The sequence below is a fragment of the Thermobia domestica genome, chromosome 3 (genome assembly GCF_964235325.1).
Source record: "Thermobia domestica chromosome 3, izTheDome1.hap1.1, whole genome shotgun sequence".
Classification (NCBI taxonomy): domain Eukaryota; kingdom Metazoa; phylum Arthropoda; class Insecta; order Zygentoma; family Lepismatidae; genus Thermobia; species Thermobia domestica.
In genome coordinates, this window is record NC_137456.1 from 196,329,147 (window position 1) to 196,341,810 (window position 12,664).

The 12,664-nt window shown below is 36.2% G+C and overlaps 1 protein-coding gene across 2 annotated transcripts in view; it reads left to right on the plus strand.

Moving 5' to 3' along the window:
* The first annotated feature begins 3,044 nt into the window (after window positions 1–3,044).
* The window catches only part of LOC145680918 (dnaJ homolog l(2)tid, mitochondrial), a 226,478-nt gene continuing 216,858 nt past the window's right edge, over window positions 3,045–12,664 (plus strand). The window contains exon 1 of one of the 2 annotated variants that reach the window (XM_081752079.1): window positions 3,045–3,330. In XM_081752079.1, the coding sequence (XP_081608205.1) occupies window positions 3,129–3,330 (202 nt within the window). In that variant the 5' untranslated portion in view covers window positions 3,045–3,128. The remainder of the gene's footprint in view (window positions 3,331–12,664) is intronic. The other variant, XM_081752080.1, reaches the window with a different exon arrangement.

The window sequence follows — 12,664 nt, forward strand, 5'->3', positions numbered from 1 at the left end:
AGAACATTTATTTCATTTTATTGATATACATTGTATCTAGGAAAAAATAATGAATCCACGAGCAGAAAAATTCTCCGATGACAAGAAATGTAATTTCATTAGTGTAAAAATACAAAGACATTATTGAATGTAAACAGACTGACTTGGATCAAGGAAGTTTAAACCCCCAAATTCGACCGTTCAAGCTAAAACGAAGTTCATCCGCCATTTGACCGAGACTTATCCTTGAACGTTGTTGGTGTAACAGACATTTGCACTGAACTTGGCTATGAACCTCGTTCAACAGTTGAACTTCGTTGATGCAAACGGCCCTACGTGCGCTGCGTGCGTTCAAACGCATTACTGAAAGCAAGGCCTAAATCTAACGAATTCGGTAGTGGTGTCGGTGTGTCAGGAAAATCGACACTTGATAGTTCAGCACAGGGCGAGGAGAAAATTATTTGCAGGCGAATCCTGTACGTTTATTTTTCAAACAGCCAAAAACTTTTCTAGAAGAGGGTTAAAGAAAAAAAAGGAAAAATCTTAAACTTACCAATAAGATAATGAAAACAGGAATGGTACATTTTACATAATTCTTGTAATATTACGCTCTATTAATGATTAAAGTTTCTCAATCTGGTTCGAGCGGGATGCAAGACCCTCAGAATTAAGGTTAATTTCTTATCTGTCGCTCTGTTTGTAATACTTATAAGAAACCCCATTCCTAGAGACCATTTCCATTTCCGTGGAATTCCAGCATATCGTGGGTTCTAAACTTCATAAGCTCCCGCCGGGAATCAAACCTGAGTCTCTCACACCAAAGGTGCCCTTAGCCAGAAAAGAGATCTGGTTATGTTCACGTACGGCATACATGTTTACTTAATGTTGTTTTGCATAAAAAGAAAAAAAAAAGAATCATCTTTCAGGCTTAAAGGAGCAGTTCGACTTAGAAATGCATTTTTTACAATTTATTTCCATTTGTAGAGTTGAAAATTCTAAAAGGAATGGTGTTTGTTTGATCGCGATACGTTCAGTCGTTAGTGAGTAACAGAGGAAGAAAGATTTTGTGATGACGTCATAGGTGGGCAAAGAGCGAGAGCAGGCTTACATACTACACAGTGCCAAGCATTTCGTTTCTGAGAGGTGCGGTGGCACGTTCTTAGTGCGGTTTCCTTTTCCAGAACTGATTGCAAAGACTTACAAATATCATCTGCATGTAGAAAATAATATCTGATGGTGGGTTGTACAAACGTTTTTATAATATTATAAAACGTATCCTATAAAGCATGAGTTCAGCGTTTCAAAAAAAAAAAAAAATCGAAACCAATATGTAAATAGATGGCGGACGAGATTGCTGCAACACCTAAGTACCTTTTGCTTAATCATTCTTCCGATTCCCAAACATAAGTATGTTCATTTTCACGTTTTGTTGCAATTTTTAACGCTGACCCTATAATTTTGTGCTTCAAGGTATGTACAGGAGCGTAACATATGAGGCAAAAATGAAATAACACCTGTAAAGTTTGCCAGAATACGAAAAACACTTCACCGGTTAAATTTCTTTTATTCTCATAGTTGTCCGCGGAACAACTCTCATCACCCGTTTCATCATCATTGTCACATGATACAGAGAAATTAAACGATGGAACAGTCATCGTCAGTCATCGTCACTGATTCCTTCTACAAGTCGGTATATTTCACTCCCTAATTCACATTGTATAGCTTATTTCTAAAGCAGTATCTTCAGAATCATGAGTGACAACGTCTCTATTACCCTCTAATGCCTGGTCTTGACTACAACCATCAATTGCGTCTTGTACGATATTTGTACGTGGGTAACTGGACATAGATCGGTGCTTGTTCAATGGCTCGGATTTTAAACCTTTCAATAATATACTTGGAACAGCATTCTTTCTCAGTTTGCGTGTAAATAATTCTCCTGGCATTAGCCGGAAGTGGATCTAGACGGAAATAACTCAGGGGGGGGGAGTCAGAACCCAGACTATGATATGTATATCATGTGTACTAAAAACTTTCAAAAATATCTAAATAATAGCTTAAATCAATTTTGTCACTCAAAAACTGGGGGGCCTAAGCCCCTTTCCCCAGCCTAGATCCGCCACTGGCATTAACATTTCTTTCAGTAAACTTGACTTCTCGAAGGCAGGCTCTTCAAGATGTTTGGAACACGAGTGATTTTATTTGGGACATTTTTTTCCCATTGATTTTCTTGAGCCATAATTTATATCGATCTGGTGATTTCTCACGACTTAGAAACGTAAAAAAAAGATACTTTACGTCCTCAGCTTCAATTGCACAAGAGTTACAACCGAAAACACAGCAGGTGTTAGGCATTTCTACTTCACAGACAAAGCACGCGCTGTACTAACACGTGTTTTCTACTTCACACTAGTGTTTCTTTCAGAAAAAATCCGGCTGGGGGGAAGGGACACTTACTATTCGGAGAGGCACATTATTTTTACACAGTACTATTATATTTATTACATTATAGACGTATTATTTTGGTCTCCTCCGGGGTAATCTCTAAGAGCTCCGGGAGACAGTGCCACCCTAAAAACATGTCTGAAACACTGTTTCGCACAACAAACGTAATTACTGCTCTTTCTCTCTCTCTATCTACTCTTTTTTATACTAATGCTATAGGAAAAACAACTAACAAAAACTTCCCTCAAGAATTCAACACAGAGCAAGACAAATCCAAAACACAATCTATTAAATCCAATGCACTATAAAAGGTTTATCAGCTGCGTACAAGGGAGTGGTTGCTGACTCACATTGAGTTTGTCGCGTATCCCACCCATGACGTCACGATTTACGATTCATCAAAAACAAATGCCTGTAGAAGCTGAACGAGACGGCCCATCAAGATATAAAAAAATACGTGTCTCTTATTTTTTGTTTTTCTTTCCATTGCACCAAACTTGTTTTTAGCTCGAACTGCTCCTTTAAATCCGACAAACATCTGTTTTAGCGACTTTCTGAGATGAAATTAGTGACATCTTGTCGGTATGAGTTGGCAACAGTGTATATTAAGAAAAAGAGAAAATTTTTTAGTGTTCTGTGATTTACGTTTGTAATCATTTTGCAATTTAGTTGAACTGTTGAGTGGTTATATTATTGGAGACGTGATGTCGACTGTTTTGAATTTTATGAACATGATTAGACTAGGATCCACACATAAGTATGTTAATGCAATTGGATCTTCTGTTCACATTAAAATGTTTTTAGGAGTTTTAAGAAGATGTAGCTCGTGCGGAAAATTATACAGTACAAACATTATTTCAATTGGACTGAATAGTTGCTGGCATATAGCTTTAAAACAAAGCGATGGTAAGTACTGTCAGAATGGAAAGGTAATTCGGGTAATAGTATACATGAGAACCCCCTGATCTGCTTTTCTTCTGTTTTCTATTACCACCTCTACATGAAATACCATAAATTTTCTACGTAGTGCAATAGTAAGAAGTATCCATGTGCACAAGACATACGGTATGCGTTAAATTCCCCCTCCCCTACACACAGTCATACATAAAGTACAAGGGCACTACACATGCAGATATGAAGTACAGGTACGTTCTTGTTTATTTTCGTATCAGTCGATAAGTAAATAAAAGTCGCTGTGTTACCCTCTTTGTAAGTTCGTACATACTCAATGAATAATCCCTAAAAGTATGAGCGTCCTGCTCCTTCAGGAACTGATGCATACTATATCCGTAATTCGTTACGCTAAGGTGAGTATAGAATTGAAAAGGTTTTTTCAATTTTTTTTATTACTCAAGGAGATGGTTTTACCACATTTCATTTCTTACATTTTCAGCGTACAGCTTTGTATTTCTTTTAGGAGAGCATGCACGAAATGAGTAATGAGCATGAGGAGCTCCATTACTATAAATATAGCAAATTGACTTGATCCCTAGTCTTCCGTTGCAAGCCCTGCTATCGGCTGAAGGAATTCCACTCGCTTTCTCTCGCTTAGCAACAGCTGAACCCTTATTGGTTCAACGCGTGGATGTGTGAGCTTTAGTTCGCACTTTTGCCAAGGCTCAAGACATTTCGGCAGCACAATACTTGCGACTAAACTGTCGCAGATGGCGGCCTCGGATAGGAATCTGTTTTGAACGTTGTATTATAGTTAAGAACAGCTACTTCTCATCTCCCGTGCACGAGGATACTTCTTACTATTGCACTAACTACGGAAATGGGAGTATGTTTAGTACAACGGGTCCAAAAGCACGTAAAAAACAAAATTTACAGGATAAATGTATAACTCAAGTACTTAGACGTAACATAACGAACCAGGCCTAACCTAACATAAACTAACGTAAGCTAACCTGAACTAACCTAAACTAACCTAATATTAGTAGAAATAAGCGAAATTCTATCATTGTTTGGAAAATTATGCGGGACCCCGACATTAATATAACATAAACTAAACTAACCTAATCTAACCTAACCTAATCTACCTTAAACTAACCGGATGTGAACAGAAAATACCAAAATTTGAACATTTTTTAAGAGAAAAGAGCTGGACTCCTTCTGCTAAACATAAGCCCAGAAATGATTCTACATCATGTACAAGTGGTAATAGAACGCACAACAAACCCAGATCATGTTGTCTTTACACTCCAACGGGGAATGTGAATACAGCGTGATTTGCGTTTGTTATGTGTTCTACTACTTCTATATCAAATACAATCATTTTTCTAGGTAGTGAAACAGTAAGAAGTATCCACGTGCACGGAACATGCGATATGTGTTCTACAAATCACCCCATACATAGTCATACACAAAGTACAAGGGCACATTATTATTCTTCCCATACAATGTTAAAAAGGTACTTCAAGAAAAAACACCTTAAGTACAAGGGCAAATTTCAAGAATGGAATAAAAAAAGACAGGAAGTACCAGGCGTAAACGAAAACGCTAACATATTAAGTACAAGAGCAATATTATTTTAACCAATATTAACCACTTTTAAAATTAATGCGTAATATGACCTACTCACGAGCATACAAAGTGTTGACTGTCGACCGTTGTGAAGAATAATGTAATTTTTCCTTTATAAAAAATATCACCGATTTCTACTACACCATACTCACTCATGCTACATGCGTCACACGGTGGCATGCCCACAATAACTCCACCCGCCATTTTTCTCTTCTAACTAGATTCGTTTTCACACCATTTGTATTCGATGTTAGAGGCTCAGGAAACATGAAAGAGATCTAATAATATAAAGAACACAAACAATTGCACAACTCAGACACCACGTGCAAACTTTTCAGTCGCCATCTTTCTCTGCCGCCTTGTTCACTCCTTTTGTCTTGTTCGCCACCTATATCAATCTGCGCAGACGCAGTTGCATGCATTCAGTGACGTGGCAACGAACATTTGAAAAGCGCTACTCATCAAAGTAAATAAACAAACTTCAAAACACAAGAGCGGAATACAGGCATGTCTTCTTCCCTTGTTCAATGACTCATTAACTAATTAGAACTCAATTCATTACCTACTTTTTAACATCCTAGATAGTCAATGAGTAATTTCTAAAAGTATGGCGTTTCTCGTCCTTCCCTAAACGGCAAGCGCGGTTCCTTAACTATAACCTTACAACTTAACAGGGGTTATATTTAGCAGAAGGGGTCCAGAAGCACTTAGAAAAGATGAAATTTACAGAGGTGGATGATGCAAACAATTAGACCTAACATAACGTAACCTAAACTAACCTAATAGTAGAAATAGTCGAAATTTATATTTTTTTGGAAAATTATGCTGGATCCCTACACTAACATAATATAACATAAACTAACCTAATGTGAACAAAAGTTACCGAAATTGTAACATATTTTTAGAAACAGTTGCTTGAACTCTTCTACCAAACATTAGCCCTTAACTGCCCTTATTTTCCCATACTGTACCTACAGTTACCCCTGTTTCATTTCTAGCTTTTACTATTCACTATTAATCACAAATATTTCTTACTATCGTGCTCCCTTTGCTCTTTTCTACATCCGTATGCATCAATATAAGTACACTAGACTCGCTAATCCGGCCATTCCTTGCACATATGGGTGACACATATGGGTGGCGGATTTTTAAGAGGGTCGGTAGTTTAAACACATAGGAACTATACAGGCTGTACTTTATTAAATACAAAGACACTATATATACATTTACGTAGAAAATGTAGTTGTTTAGTGTGTACATACACTGTAGTATCACTCACTATGAGACATGTCATGAATTTTTAGTTCTAGCAATGTTGAAACGCGAGGTCAAGCATAACAAGTTTCCTTTTAAAAGCTATGGTATGTATTGAACTTTTTTTTTTTTTTTTTTTTTTTTAACTAACAACATTGTTGCACACGATAATTCATTGTCGTGCACGTCATTTTTGCTTGAGAGGCTAGATGTAGGCCGGATTAGCGAGAGTCTTAGTGTATTAATGCGCACAGTTAGTACCTTGGAGCTATTAAGTGTTGCTAACTACTACGCAGTACTCATAAATGACTAAAACAGTGGGGCTGTTTAAACAACGTGTCTTTCCAATGAAGTTGCACCACTCGAGCGTTACGTAATGTCACATGGTCTTTAGTACACTTTGCACACACAACTGTATTGATAAAAATAATTTACTAACGTTACTAAACATACCTGAGCGGGTGAAGAGGAGTTAGAAGCCCCGCACTGCTAGTTTTGTTCCACCTTGACCCCCATGATAATACGACGTGGCATTACGTCACGCTTGTGTGGTGCAACTTCAGTGTAAACTCACCTTTACCTGTCCATTACAGCAACGTACATATCCTGCTCCTGATGCGCTTAAGTCTACCCGTTCGTAGTATATTAATATCAAATTTGATTATGGAAATATGCATTATATTAAATTTGTGATGCACAATAATACGACTTTTCTTATAATTTATCAGAAGTATTGCACTGTCACGTTAGAAATAGAACTTCCTTTCCAGAAGCTCCCTTTAACCCTATTTAAGATTTCAACAAATTGGATAATGCTTTTTATTTTATTTTATTTTTATTTTATTATTATTTTTTTTTTTTTTTTTAAGGAGGGGTTCTTTATTTTCAGAACAAGCGTCAAAATGTATCGACTGCGGGTAAGAGCATTTAAAAGAAACTGGTTGTTCAGGTTTGTTCTTATTTATATAATAAAAAAAAAAAAAAAAAAAAAAAAATATTGACCTGCTTAGGCGAATAGTAACGCACGCAACTTTCTAGTGCGTGTCACGGTTTACCCCAATTTGACAATTAACTTTCCCCCCAGTTAACCCATCATCATAAGAGTCGCTGTGGTTTAGTGGTAGAACGTTTCCCCTCTGGTGCGTAAGGCTTCTAGTTTAATTCCAGCTAGCTCCAAGTGGTCTTTGTGGTGGACAGCCACCATTGCGTGGATTTACTCGTGTTCTTCCGTGGCTCATTCCACGTCAAATCATCCAGGCCATGCCACCCACAAATTCAGATTTTAATGAAACTTCGTCTACTTGTTAACACTACTATGGTATGAAGACCTGTAAAAATTTTCTTCCGAAATCCTAATAGTTTGTGAGAAATATGAGACCAAAGTTTCAGGATTTCAGGCATCCCGGTCGAGGCCATCTAATATTTCGTAGAGCTTAATACAAAAATTCATATCTCAGTATCTAAGCATTTCCATCGGGTAGACTTGGAAATTTCTACCCGAGGTTTATGTGTCTGTAGAGCTTTTTTTTTTTTTTAAAAAAAAAAAAAATTGCTGTACATTAAGGGTTTCTAATTTTACATAATGCGCATTATCGCTGTGAGGCGGACCAATTGCCTTGCCGTTTTTTTTTTTTTTTTTTTTAATTGAACCTTAAGGTATGTTCTAAGAGACTAAAATAAAACTAGTGGTTTTTTGAATGCTTCAGTTAGTAATTCTCGTTTAACCCTTCAAGGCCAACGCGCCAGCATGTAGTGTCATCTGTAAAGTGTTATTGCCATTGATGCAAGTAAGGTATTGGCACATCATTGCTCGATTCATTCACATAGGTCTCAAGTAATCACTAAGTATACGTGTTTGTGTTGAAATGTCTGGGGGTTCAGAGAAGCGGGATAACCAGGCTAGAAACATTCATTCTCGAAATTTTATTTTTTTTTTCTGTTTGCCGAACTATTAATATAATCAAAGTGAATTTAATATTAAAATTGAATTAATTTTCGAAATCTGCAGTCCATTATCTTTCAAATAAAGTAGAAATGAAGGTTATATAACAGTCAAGTGGAAGCCAGTGCCAGATAAAAGTCCTGCCAACCAAACTTAGCCTAACCGCACAAACTAGTACAAGCTTTTAGTCATAATGCAACGTTTTGTATGACTTGAAGAGTTTACATTTATTTAATATATTTGTTGATATATGTATCTATAGTGTCAAAGATCTTACGTTCGGAGTTGTTAAATATAAGGCTGTCTCAAAAGTCCCCTGTGTCATAGGGTAACTGTTATTATCGTAGTTACAACAAAATGTAAGAGGAAAAACAGATTCCAAATATGATGTTTTCAATTTAATGTTCGATTTAAAAGTTCCTTGACTTTAGATTGAAAACATCATATTTGGAGACGATTTTTCCTCTTACATTTTGTTGTAACTCTGATAGTAACGGAGTTACCCTATGTCAGAGAATTTTTGAGACATTCTGTACACAAGGACAAATGTTCGTTTCATGAGCACTCGAATAAAATACTTTCTCCATCTGAAGTTCTAAACTCACTGTTATTTTTAGAGTTATTGTGTAGCTTTCAGTATTTGAGACGAAGTGAAATTGACCGAATTTGCAACTGTGGGAGGGGAGTAAATTTCATTTCTTCACCTCACAACTTTTAGCTGTGAATGTACACGATGCATAATAACATACCTTAAGGTTTAATTTTAAAAAAGAGCGGCAAGATAATTGGTCCACCTCACAGCGATAATACGCATTATGTAAAATTAGAAATTTACACAAAAAATTAACTATTTTGAAGTGCAAGGGTGCATTTTTTACCCTTAATGTACAGCAATCTTGATTTTTTTTATATATATATAAATAATTAGCTCTACAGACTTATATAAAACTTCGGGTAGAAATTTCCATGTGATACATTGCTTAGATACTGTGATATGAATTTTTGTATTAAACTCTACGAAATATTAGATAGCCTCGAAACGACCGGGATGCCTGAAATTCTGAAACTTTGGTCTCGAATTTCTCACAAACTATTAGGATTTCGGAATAAAAATTTTACAGGTCTTCATACCATAGTACACAAAGTTCCATTAAAATCTGAATCGGTGGGTGACATTTCGGATTTTTTCTGGGTGATTTGACGTGGAATGAGACCCGTTTCCTTTCAACTTCGTCATCCCCCTTTTTTCATTATCATCTCCTCCCCTAGCCTCCAAAGCATAATCGCGGATCGTAAAACTGGAAGATTTCATTTTATTTTTCATCATGAGGCAATTCGGATAATACGTGAATTAAGAACTACCAGGTCCAAAAGGTCAGATATAATGACATCTGAGAGCTGATGCACTGACCACGCGTCACCACGTTAAACATTGTACATCTGGGTAGCCATAGCGCTTCGATTGTAGCGGCTATGAGTTGAGTACTTCTGTCAGTCTATCAACTAATTTCATCAGTATTTCAAACTCCTTTGACTGTCAAGACTGAGACTTGTTTGTTATCTGTGTCCTGAAATTCGATTCACCTTTATATACTGAAATAAAATACTTAATGTTATGACGTAAGAGCACATGAAAGTCTCTCCGGCTATACGATGAACAACATTTCATCCAATGACGCATGGTCTGTGCATCGGCGTATGTGCTCGATATGGCAGCTTATTAGCCCCATGATATTTTCCTGGCTTCGCCACTGCTGTAGATAGATTAAATTAACGTGTTTGTATACTATTAAGTACCGTATGCCTTAAGTTACGTTTTCATATGAAAAAAAAAAAAAAGTTCCCAACCATCTACATGCTGTGTAGTGTTCGATCCCATGTTATATGGTTTTCCGTTTTCAGCACATAACGACTTAAAGTACGTACATGACTGCTTCCATTACATTTAATTCGGTTCAGCACATACATTTGATTTTCTTGAAAAACTATATATGAAAGAAATCTCAAAGTGAAACCTCTGGGAACTTACTTCACTTATAAACAGGGTGGATTGATTTAAATCAGTCTGATTTAAATCAGTTGATTTTTTAAATAAAAATCGTTGATTTAAATCAAATTCCGAAATAATTTAAAGTGAAAATAAGTAAAGTCCCGTCGGAAGATGATAATCATAATACAAGGAGACTCAAATGTACAGTATGTACAGCATAGTATGAAAACAAGTGTCATACAGAGAATGATTAGGGAAAATCCCGTTTTGAACGGGTAACAGGGCAATCCTGTTTTCTTCTCTTCGTAACATAGGGTTTATATTGTAAATCGTTAACTATTCCAACGGGGAAATCACCATCGACATATAAGACGAAGATTCTTTTGTGTGCGCGTCTATATATTTGTTCCCAGATAATAGGACTTATTAGAAGTGTCCTATCCCCTCTCCGAAATTTTTTTAGATTTTATAACTTTAGGAAAAAAATATGTATTTCGTACCGCAAGCTAGTTCAATTTCCTTAAAAATATGCCCCTGCCAAAATATCAGTAACTTTTGTGGGAAAAAAGTATCACTTTGACAAGCGTTGCTGTACCTTTTCCTTTCCGCTTAACCTTTTAAATTATATCACCTACTTTTAGGTGATAGGATAAAATCTCCATTATTTGATTAAAATAGTACCAATAAAGCTTTTTACTTCGTTTTTTTAGGACTGAAGCCATTGTAGAGCACTTTACATATGGTTTCACGCCTCTCTGCGTCGAGACATAGGATGTGATGACGTCATAAATTTAAAGAAGATATTTTTTATTGTGCCTATTTTTATTATTTTTTGGCGGGCCTACATTTTGCATTCAGAAGACTGAAATTCTGCACACTCGTTCAGTGCACCCTTAGTATTTTTCAGATGATTTCAGATCTCTGCGTGAAAACAGGGGAGTTCTGAGAGGCAAATATATATATATATAAATTGGATATTTTTAACATAAAATAGCTTTCTTCACGATTTTCCCGCCTGAGATGGAGACATATGAATAATACCATCTGAAAGGCTGTTCTATTCTGAAGAAAATGATGTACGGACCATTATCTTAGGATAAATAGGGATGTCTCAGGAAACTGTTACCTGAGATCCGGTTTTATACGGGAATCTGGGGTATTTGGGGATATTATTTTTCGCGGGCTTACTTTTACATCTACAAGTTTGAAATTTTGGGCACTCATTCACGATGGGGTGCTGACTGCCACAGCCAATTAATGGTGCTGATTGCCACGACTGGCTCTGATTGCCAATATTAAGGTGCTGACTGCCACGAGCCTGAGAGAAAGTTGCTAGACGTAACATTACCGGACGCCAAGAAGCATGAAAGAAACTAGATGATCCTTAGGATCGTGTTGTTCAGACCAAAGCCTAACAAAGGTAAACAGGTGTATGTACACTCATGTCCAAAATTATTGTCACATAATTATAAATATGTTGTTCTAGTAATATAATTTGATAACGAATTCGCCCGGTATTTCTTATAATGTTAGTATGTGTATAATCGGCAAAGACAAGTATGTGGTAAATTTCATGTCAAAAGAGCAGTAAATAAGAACAATAAAACGAAAATAAAATTTTCTTGTCCATTTAGTTACATTTTATTTTACTCATTATGATTTTCGTATTTATAATTCTTTTCCTATGAAATTTATCACAAATATAAATTTCCTGATTATACACATAATATAAGTATTAAAAGTACTCTGCAAAATTATCAAATTATATTCTTACAAGAAGACAGTTATAGATATGCGACAATAATTTTGGACATGATTGTACTTTCAGTTTTGTCAGGGAGCGGTGCGTACAAAATTGGTACGATTTATGTATTCTCACTTGAACTCCCTATGTCAGCATGAGCTGTGTACAGCTGCGCAAATTGTTTCGAGCAGCTCTTGAAAGTTCCATCAAAAAAGTACTGCTGGCTGTACCTCACAAGGGAAGTTCAGGAGAAAGTACTCGCCTGCAGAGAAACTAAGCATGCCATTTGAAGTCCCAATTCATGCTGATTATAACAAGCTAATAAAATTCATGTACGGTTGAGAACGGTTCGAGATATTCAACTTGGAAGTTTATATGAGAAAATGAGGATATGCGCATTTATACGCGTTAAATACAACATAATTAGTAACGAATATTGACATACGAATTGAAAGCTATCGGAAGTAACAGAAAAAAAAGTATTTTGCAATAAGTAACGGGTTTGTTAGATACAATTAGTAATTACATTGTTCACAATAATCATAGGTTAGAGATGAAAATTGATGACTGTTGTTCTTCTGTTTTATGAAGAAATGACGCAGGCAAAATATTCCCTTGCACCATGAACATTTTATATGTGCAATTGTGTTGCATCCGTCAAGAGAACAGTTCGCAAAACCAAAGCAAAAAGCAAATTCGACAAGTGATTCAAAAGTTATAGGCCTATAATTTGTTCGTAACCTGCCTTGCAGAACGCAAACTGAAACAATCCAATGTATCGCGGTGA